Source organism: Taurulus bubalis, assembly GCF_910589615.1.
Source record: "Taurulus bubalis genome assembly, chromosome: 20".
Taxonomy (NCBI): Eukaryota; Metazoa; Chordata; class Actinopteri; order Perciformes; family Cottidae; genus Taurulus; species Taurulus bubalis.
This window is the reverse complement of record NC_136608.1, coordinates 10609958-10620470: the sequence shown is the minus strand read 5'-3', so window position 1 is coordinate 10620470 and position 10513 is coordinate 10609958. Positions and strand designations below refer to the sequence as shown.

At 40.8% G+C, this 10513-nt stretch overlaps 1 protein-coding gene across 1 annotated transcript; it reads right to left on the bottom strand.

Moving 5' to 3' along the window:
• Window positions 1-2397: 2397 nt before the first annotated feature.
• On the bottom strand, window positions 2398-9774 carry cax1 (cation/H+ exchanger protein 1; the record flags this gene model as incomplete). The annotated part of the gene is made up of 20 exons (XM_079236098.1): window positions 2398-2471; window positions 2679-2787; window positions 2866-2944; window positions 3235-3329; window positions 3575-3708; window positions 4094-4266; window positions 4628-4665; window positions 4856-4974; window positions 5068-5167; window positions 5289-5472; window positions 5607-5748; window positions 5995-6094; window positions 6730-6915; window positions 7015-7185; window positions 7299-7360; window positions 7452-7562; window positions 7661-7775; window positions 8238-8365; window positions 8457-8633; window positions 9726-9774. The coding sequence occupies 20 exons, from the start codon at window positions 9772-9774 to the stop codon at window positions 2398-2400; spliced, it is 2346 nt and encodes a 781-aa protein (XP_079092224.1).
• Window positions 9775-10513: the final 739 nt, after the last annotated feature.

Below are 10513 nucleotides of genomic sequence, written 5' to 3'. Positions count from 1 at the left end.
ATGTGGAATGTTTTATGGATTTTACCCAACTCCCTCTCTTACATGATGCCTTTTGTGTCAAGCTGATGATTTCCCACTTCTTATCCTCCAAACTGTGACAGCTGGAAAACTTTATTTTGCCATGTCATTTTTTTTTTTTTTTTTCAAGGACCGTCTCTCCCATGTTAAAAAAAAAAAGAGAAAAAGATCTGCCTTCTCTACTTTATTTTAAGAAATCTGGGCAAAGGAAGAATGCATGTGTATTTATTTGAAGGACTACATTTTTCCCCTCCAGTTCTTGTCATCATCTGATATTGCTGTTTGCACACTTTGTCTTGCATATTCGTGGACATTTACCTTTTTTTTTTTTTTTTTTTTTTAAATGGATCTTATAATCAGGCTATCTTTAGTCTAAAACATGCATGGCAGACAGTAGTTTTGCTAAAGGATAATACTAGTGTTTTTGCACATTCTAGCCCATTTAATTCAAATCTCATTTATAATTTTCGTTTCTGCCAACATTTTAGTTTTTTTTCGTTCTGATTTTGCGACCTTCCAGGCAGTCTTTTTTATTTCACTTATCTCCTTATGGTATGAAAATCTACTTTCAGAAGCTTGAAAGTTGCTTTACATTGTTGCATAGTCAATCACACTGATTTCTTTGTTTTTATTGTTGAAGTTATGTTATATTGCATACATTTGGCATAATTTAAAGCAGACATGATATTCACTTTGAGGGATTACCAATCTCAAATGTCTTTCTAAGTTGTTTTCATACTATAATAATGGAAACCAGTGTCTGCCTTGAGGGAAGTAAAACGTTCAAGTATGGATGCCTTGACAATGGTCACGAGTAATATGTTTGTGGTAAATTAGCTAAAACATGCAGAAACACTGTATGCTCTTAATTAGTGAATGGAGGAAATATTCAATGCTGAATTTGCCTATGTCTGAGCCCTTGTATTTCCTGTATTTGTTACAGCCTAGTCTGCAAAAAATGTTTAATGGTGGGTATGTTCAAAATTGTTTAATGCCATGCCATTTGCTTTCAGCTCTCATTTGTAAACCAAACCATGCAACACATCACTGTGACTCTGGTGCTCTTTAAAATTAATTCTAAATGCTTTTATTCGAATAAAGACTTCAATCTGTTAAGACATTTACTCCCTTTCTGTTGACACAATGTTTTGCACAGGGAGTTACTTTAGTAGCAGGCTTATACCAACAGTGTTTTTACTGCAGTGCCTTTTCCAAACATTTAATGAGGCTGACATTTCATCAATAGGCAGTATATGATATTTACATATTTGGACAAAGGGTTTATGGTGTAAATTAAGTGTACATTTGAGCTATTTTGGCCTAATCTAATCACTAAACCGCATGGTGTCAAAAATAATTATTGTATCTGCTGCTTCAATGTTGCAGAGACTTAATGGCCAGACGGTAGACTTAAGGTCAGGATGTAGCGTTTGGGCCTTTTAGGTATTAATCCTATAAGCAGTTAATCATATGCAGTGCTTATGTGTAACAAATAATTTAACAGATGCCCAAAAAACTTGGACAAAGTGATTCTAATGAATGAGGCTACGTGAGACCCAGGAAGGGACGCTGCCCTACGGTTTGATCGGCCTGCACTTCTTTACATTGCCCCTTTATTTATGTTCAAACTACTTTGTGCATGATGTAATTTCCTGCATTTAAAATCAAACCTTTACTATGGGACATTGTTTTAAAGATGACCAATATAATGTTGTACAGTAGGCTTGTGTGAATGTTGTGGAGTATTGTCAATAAAAGTGTTCTGTAAATAGCTCTGTGCTCCCCAAGTCGCTTCGACTAATCTTTAGCGTGATACATAACAGAAATAAATCCAAATCGTTTTATTTAGGCTATTTTTGCATGCGCTGCTGCACACCGGATCAAAGTGATAACATGCATGTCATTGGTCCTGTTACATACTATTAGTGCCAAAATGTCAATAATGAACATCATAGAGCCATAAAGCAAATGTATATGAAAATACCAAAAATCTACAGTAAACATTTCAGAAGAGTTTAAGAACTACAACTATGTCGGTAGTGAAGCACTGGTTAAAAGACCGGTCTTATTTCACAGAGGTTTTATAAATGAATGCATTTAATACATCAGAACCAAAAATGAACACTATTTTACATGTAAATGCAAGAGCACAAAATGTAAGTTACAGATTTTTACGACAGCCAGAATTGGGAATATACTCTAGCGTGCAAAATACTCAGCATCACATATTGACAACTATAGACTTACAACTCTGCGGTCAACCAAAACTCAATACAAATACAAATCCCCTTCCGTGTTTTGTGCCACTGAATCTGCAGCACCTGAAGATGAAGTCAGCGTATCTTTGGAGTGGCTTAAGGATTGTTCTTGGCAAGCACATCAACAAGAGCGTGGAGAAGGAGCAAAGAAGTAAAGGGCCAAAAGGATGAGGTAGACCACCACGAGAGCAGTGCCTGCAAACAAAACAGTTGATTATAATTACATATTAATTCAAGATTAATCTAAAACTGCAGGTCTCTTTCCTCTTACCTGCTCACTCATTACTGCATGGCTTAGAAGTTAGATATGATTAACTTGCAAACACATCTAGTATTCTCTCCTGGTCTCTGTAAATGTATGATGTCCATATCTAATGTAGAACAACCTGCATCCTGACTTACCCTGAAAGTAATCACATTTTCCATCCATGAAGATGTAATTGACCAGAATGACACTGAAGATGCTGGCCCAGAGATGAATGTCACTGAACACAAGCACAAATCCAACATCCTGGGGAGAAAAAGGTCAGGATTAAAACGACTGCATTTTGTAACGAAATGTATTATTAAATGTACTAGTTGCACTTACATAGAAGGCATTGAAGAGTATGAGCAGTGGGATCTGAATCATGCAGACCTGTACAGCAATGCAACTGCCCACTTCAAGGCTGTAGCCAAAAACAATGTTCAAGTTGAAAAGTTTATAACAGGGCTCAATTGACATTGGTATCAACTTATGGAAAAAAAAGTGTATAAAGTATAATGCTGTTCAAACAATGTGAAAATCTATTTCATAATTAAGGAAAATTACAAATTAGACATTGAACAATTACATGTGTGTTATTTATGCATTCATTATACATTTAATATTGCCAGATATATCATTGCTCAAAATTAAAGTATGGTCTTTATAAAGTGAAAGAATTCAGGTGATAAATAAACAGCAGTGTACTTGTACCTCAGGCTGATGTTGTTCTGCAGTGCAAATTGGATCCCATTGACAATCTCAGGAAGCTCTGGCACCATAGCCAACACTGTGACGCCAATGAAGTACTGCAAAAGGTGGAGCAGCATCAAGTTCAAAAACACACACCGATGTAAACAATTAATTGTCCTTAACATCAAGGCTCCCTTACACATCTTCTTAACTCTTGGATTTGGCTCATCAAAAAAAGTATTCTAGCTTGTGAACTTTAACTTGAATTGACGGTTAGCATTCTCTTCTATGACCAAGAACTAAATAAACGTGGAATCGAAGCAACATTTAGCCTTCCTCTTAAAAAAAGCATTTTGAATACCTGGGAGATGTAGGAATGGGTCAGGATGGGCTCTATGTTTCGAGTGCTGAGGTCAGCACAGCAGGCCATCAATATTGTGGCAGCAATCAGCACTCCCAGAGCCCTCCAGCGGGACCAGTGGATGACATGATGACCTGTTGGTTGAATACACACGATAAGCTCACCGAAATGAAACGTTTCCGACTTACCTCACTGTTACAGGAAGTTTTTCCTCCAATGTCACATCCATCCAACAGAGTTCAAAGTCTGAACCTCCACCCGTGTTTAGGTTCTTCCCCCTCACATGCTTCAGGGTTTTGTTTTCATGCACAAGCACAACTGTACCTCACCGCAGGGGAAATGCTTTCCTTACATGCAAAATATAGCAGGCAGCGTTGACATCTTCATGCTCCTTCACCCAGAAGATTAAAGAACACGACATGCACACCACAGACACACCTGTTGCAACACGGCTGGTGGAAACAATGCTGGCATTAATACATGTGTCGGCTACACGGTGATGGCCAGTGGTGACCTCACCCGTGGGGTGGTAGTTGCTGGAACCCTCATGTGCGTACTGACCACCGTGAGCATGGCCCCCTTGACCGTCGCTGATATGGATGTCATAGATGTGGGAGTGGGTTTTCAGTGTGAAGATGAGGCCGATCAGGTATGCAGCAGGCAGCAGCACAGAAATTGTGTACACCAGCGGCCTGGAAAACATTTTTTCGTATTTAATAACTAGTTAAAACACAATTTAAGGGATGACTTTAAAACTACAATTGCCGCCTCGTGTTTGTCCAAACATTGTAATTTTATTCTAATGAGACATGAAATGATCATAATTGTCGTATGGTTTCTTCAGTTATGACCAGAAATACGTTTTGGGAAGTCAAAGTGACCTTTGAGCACCACATTCGATTCAGAGTCCTGGTGGACATTTGTGCCAAATTTGAAGAAATTCTCTCCAGGCATTCCTGAGATATCGCGTCATCACGAGAATGGGACGGAAAACCTAGAAACATAATTCTGCTGCAAAGTAAAAATAAATATGCATGTAGCAGCTGGACTTACTCAATATGGGACAGGATCAATTGTGGGACCGCTTGACTCTGTTAACAAAAAAAAGTTCATTTTGAAAACTTTTATATAAATTAAACTGTGGAGAACCATACAGATGTAATCTTCATGGTAGAAGTGTGTAAAAAAAGTTGCTTAAGCACTGCAAACATTAATCACACTGCTGCTCCCCACATCATTTCCAAATGGACAAAACTGGAATTTAATCGTTCTCTAACTCACCGTGTCGTAGTGACAGTCTTTGCAGACGAAGGGCACGCTGCCATTGCCTGGGATGTTGGTGCAGCTTTCACACACCAGATTACCAAAGGCCTTTGAGAAGATGGTGGGAGCGAACACACCTAGGGACGAAATTACAACACGAGGGACATCTTTATGATAGTGGAGGACAAAAAAAGAAAGAAAAGAGTGTCATGCACAGCTGCCATACATACCTCCAACGGATATGAAGAGCAAAGCTGAGCTCACTCCGGCGGACCGACTGTTAAATCGTTGCTCCCTGTGTTTAATGCCCCCAATGATCATACAGATACCCTGAGCAGTCAAACACAAACAGACGATCAGTAAGAGGTTTGAACATCATATCAGAGGATCATAATGCTGCATGTTAACCGATATGTACATGTGTTCATTTCTTCTTTCTCGGGGCACTCACAGGTACAAACAGTATACACCCGAGCAAGGTCCCAGTGAGCGCCGCTTTAACGATTTCCTCATAACATTTGGTGCCTGCATGGTGTCCATGCAGCAGTGCCGTGATGTAAAAGGTCATCTCTGAGATGGAACCAAACGTCGCGTTCACCACTGCTCCCACTGCGAAGTTGCTCTGTGCAGAAATGCTGCGGGAATATGCATGTACCAATGAATGTATTGTGCATCAGAATATATGATTAAAATGACATCTCTAGTATGTACTTTCTCCTTTCATTCACATTTATCTACTGGCTAGAGACGGGGGGGAAAGAAACCTCACCTCGCTATTCCCATGCCAATATAGTAGGATAGAGGAATGATGGAAGTGATGGCTGTGGCAAACTTGGTCTCTGCGCTGCAGAAGTTGTGTTCACGGTCAGTATAGCCAATGATAAGAGTGATAAATACCAGGGGAAGCAGGTCTGCAGGGAACGTAGACTTAAGGAGAACAAATGGATAGACAGCAGACAGACCTGCTGATGGCTGCACACACATACACACAACACCAGCATAATGCATTTTGTTCGTGCACAGAGGTCAAGTATTTTGGAAAGCAATCTAACGTAGACTTAAGGACATTAGATTGCTTTCCAAAATGCTTGGATTCACAGCTGACTTCATGACATTTTTCTTATATCGAGCTTGAACCGACAACCCAAAAAGGATACTGAGAGCGAAAATGTTGATTCCTTGGACGGTGTATTTGTAATAATACGCATTGAAAGCATGATAACAGCATAAGATGACTCTGGTCTCGCAACCATAGGTCTGCAAAAGAGAACAGAAAACACTCACCTCAAGTTACACATTAATTCATGAGATGTGAACAGTCAATTAACGGGTGAGGTTTAAAAAAGGGCCAGTTTACACAAATTCTTTTTTTTTTTACAAAATTCTCTGCTTTCCTCTAGTGGTATCAGCAACATGTCCTTCCATGAACAACATCCTGGTTACTCTGGACAATGCATCATGTGTCAATGTACATTTTCATAGAGAGACATTTCTATTGAAGTCAAGTTCCAATGACAACTGTCCACAATGTTCGAGGCATCTTTCTTAAAACATTTGCAAGTTACGGACAGTACATGTTGCACACCACTTGGGGGGACTATTTTCTTTGTGATTTGGTGGAACTGGCCCTTCAAAAGGAAAACAAGTCATAGTAGATGCACGGGGAGCAATCAGTTAGATGTTGCCATAGCTAATAAAGCGGCTATAAAAACCTTGCAGTTCATGTTTGAAAAGCATGAAAAGCAAAAGGAAGGAAAATATTGCACACATTCCTTGCTTTGATATCTCATCAAGAGAGATATATCTAGTCCGTTTGATACTTTCAGCACCTTAGTTCAGATGAAGCAAAGCAGTTGTCATCTTGCATCGTTCTCGACTAACCAAATGTGTACCTTTTCCTGTCTGCGAATCCGAATGTCCTCTGGTTCCACGAGGAGGACGATGCTCAGTGTGCGAGCGTTCATCTTGGCTACAGGAATAGTGAAGACCGGCAGCCAGGAGAGAACACAGGCCAGGGAGTGGACCACAGCCAGGACCGGGAAGCCCAGCAGCAGCCAAACATAAGTGCTGATGCGGCACTGCAGAGAGGGACAAAGAACTATTAAAATCATTCATAATGCATAGAAATATTATTAAACCTTCATTGCACCATGTGATTAAGATTCTGACTTTCTTACCCAGTGCTTTGAGGTTTTCCTAGCGGGTGGTTCTGAGACCGGGATCACAACAGGGATTGGGGAAGACATCAGAAGGGGCGCAGAGTCCTTTTCCCGACTGTTTTCACTGTCTTCAGGAATCACCTCAAACCTGGGAGGCTTTGCAACAGGTCTCTGCACGACATCACAAGCCTGAAAAGGGCAGAGAAGACAGCAGGGCATCACTTGTTGGTAACATGTAAATGTCTTAGTTTCTTCTGTGACACTTAAATAGCGGAATATTATGATACTATGTAACAAATTACCTTCTCTATCGATTTCCCAAACGGCCAAATAAAGTACCACGCCAACTTGAAACAAAGTTTGCCTGGAAAAGCAACAGCAACAAAAATAAATCAATATTTCAGAGGACACTACAATACTCTAAAGGATGCAGATGTTTTATATAGGATACATACCATAAGGGTAACCGAAAATCGTTAGAAACATTACAGGACAAATGAGGAAGTAGATTAAAGATATCCACCATCCAAATAAAAAGACATAAACTATGTTCCCAAAGGTGACCACTGAGCCTGGCGGAGAGGAGAGATCACAAACGCAGGTTATTGCTTTCCATGAAACAACTCCATATCCGTCTGTACGCGCAAAGATAGAAAATGAACACAAAGACCTTCTTGAGGCTTAACAAAGCTCAGATCAGAGTGGAGCTCTTTGATGATGTCTGATCGGTCTTCAATGGGCTTCTCCGTTACGTTGCCCTTCCACTTCCTGAAGCCAAACTGAAAAGAAAAACAGGAATAAAAGTATGTCCCACAAGTGCATACATGTGTGATGGTATATATGCTGTGCGGGAATGTATATGGATGGAGGTGTATATGTAGATGTATATGTATAAGCATTTGTCGGTGTAGATCTGATGTGCATGCATATAAAGGTTAGCATTTATACTATATCGCTATAAGCGAAACTATTGATACTAATATTAACGTTTTGATTATTTAGTATTTATTTAATTATGTTGATTTAAATGGTCAAGGATTGTTCTGCTGTGTTGAAAATGCAAAATAAAAAAAGTTCCACAAAAAAAAAGTATGTCCCACAAAACAAGTAATATGAAAACAGTCTGGTATTATTAGCACGTGCATCAGATTCAAGCTTAGTTCAACTCCACATGTTCTCCTTCAGCCCTGCAAAGGATACCGAGTGATTGGGTGTGTCGCCTTAACCCAGTCATGTCCCACCTTGTAGTTGTTGGCCTCCCTGTGCGCCTCCACCTCATTCTCCGCTCTGATTGTGGTCTTCGTGGTGCCTTCGTGCCAAACTTCCTCTCCGTAGTGAGAGGGAGTAGATTGGGAGGTACCTAGTCCTCCTGCGGCAGATCACAGCTGTGAGAAAAGTCTTCCACGTGGCGAGATGGGAAAGTATCCCACATGATAATAATCCCCAAACGAACCACTCACCTCTGTGGACGGTGAGGAAACATTTGGGTGTGAAGTGGCAGAATTGGTGGGCAGAAGCATCCGGGGAGGGCGTCTCCGCTGCGCCGAGCTCCGGATGCTGGGGGCCAACACAGAGCAAATCAGTTTGGCACTGTCGCCGTGGAAACCGGTGATGCTGTTCAGGATCTACCCAGTTCTCTGAATGAGGAAATATTACGGAGAACAGTCATGGATTACATTTTTTTACAAAAAAGGCATAGTACGTCAAGCAATATTTTTGAAGACAGCCTGATTCTTTTTGCTAATTCAGCAGTAAATCAATGCCGACTCAACCCAGGAGATGGTGCATTGAAATGATATCTACACACAAAGTCACCTCACTGAGGGGTATCATTGATTTAGAGGTGTAGAGCGTGATTGGCATCCAGGGCCAACGCCTTCCATCCATGGAAATGTGTGTGACTAACTAAAACCTCCTGAGAGTCATGCAGTGTCCCCTTCTTCCCCCACGCCGCCAGGACGGATCACATTATAGACGCATTGCAACACACATATACGAAAACCCTGCTGACAGGGCTATGCTTTGTAATTAAAAATAGAAGCACACCGGTTGCACTGTAAATAACCATCAGACGTTCTACTCCCCATGTCGTGAAGTTGAAGTTCATGATTTAACAGTGCAACGGACACATTTTGGAAGCAACTGAAAGCAGATGCTTCAGACTCATGTTTCAGAAATAACATTTCAACTCCACCTGAAACTGATATCCACTTTTGGCCTGCTGCCTTTTTAAACTACTTTGATAGTAGTTGAAAACAGGCAAAAGGTTGTGAGTAGGTGAGAGTGGCCTTTTAGCTGAGGAATGCAAGTTTGGAACAATTAATGGGTGCTTTTCTTTTTTCCCTTGACAAAGGACAGCCAGATGAGTCAGCCACCAAACTAACAAGATGTGCACAAGGTGAATAAACTACATTATGATTGAACAGTGTTGATCATCATAACGCAAAAGACTACAGGAAATAACACATGCCTCTGACTTCGGACACAATCCTCGACCTGTCCGAACACAAAGATAAATAAAAAGTAGTTCTGCACCAAAAGCAACCCCAGCAACATTTGGAAGAAGTTCACGATGACTTCATTTCTTCTTAGAATAAAGCGACTAAAACAGAAAGTCCTGCAGGAAGTCCTCTAAATGTTTAGCTCAGACCGGAGGGAGGTTTGGAAGCACAGGTGACTCTGATGAACACAAACAAGGCGAAAAGCAGGTGGAGCGCTTCTGGTCTCACCTGAATCCGCAGCGGATCTCCTCCGCAGGTTCTCCACATCAGCTGACATCGATGGCGACTTTTTGTGGAACATTTTGTCTGTGCAAGTGTCGCTGCTGTATCATCTGTGCGTGGAGGGTTCCCCCACCCCCACACCTCTTTATGAAGTCTGCCGTGCGGCCACTGGTCGCTCCTTAACGCCGACTGTCTGACAGCAGCGCAGAGGGGCGGGCTGAGGATGGAGCTGCGTTTGGATTGAACACGAACCGTCCTTTCTTAAAGGCCTCTGCTCGGCCTGAACGTGTTTTTTTTTTCCATCTTCCTCTCTGTGGATATTTTGGGATGTTTATTTATTTTTATTTGTTTACCTTTTAAGCTGCCCGGTGTGTGGGATTTGAAAATGAGCAGCTTTGACGCACCCAGTGATAGCATCAATAAAGAAGTGTGACACAGCGGATGCACGAGCTTACTGCGTTGCACATTGAGAACGTTATTTTGTAGGAAAATATAAGGTTGTTTGAGGTAACATTATTATATTACAATAAAATGTTATACAAATTGAGTGAAAATGTAATCTTTGTGTAGATCAAAAAAAAGAAAGAAGAGTTTAATGTTCAGCTGACAGAAGAAGAGTTTGGAGGATTCTGAATATCATGCATTGTTAATTGAGCATCTACTTTTGAGAAAAATCAGCAGGTAGTTATTTTTCATCCAGTCAGATGCTTAGGTCTGGAACTCAGGTGTATTCATAGCAAAACACCAGGCACAAAGTGTAGGGTTCCTTTTATTTACATATAAAAACTAAAAAG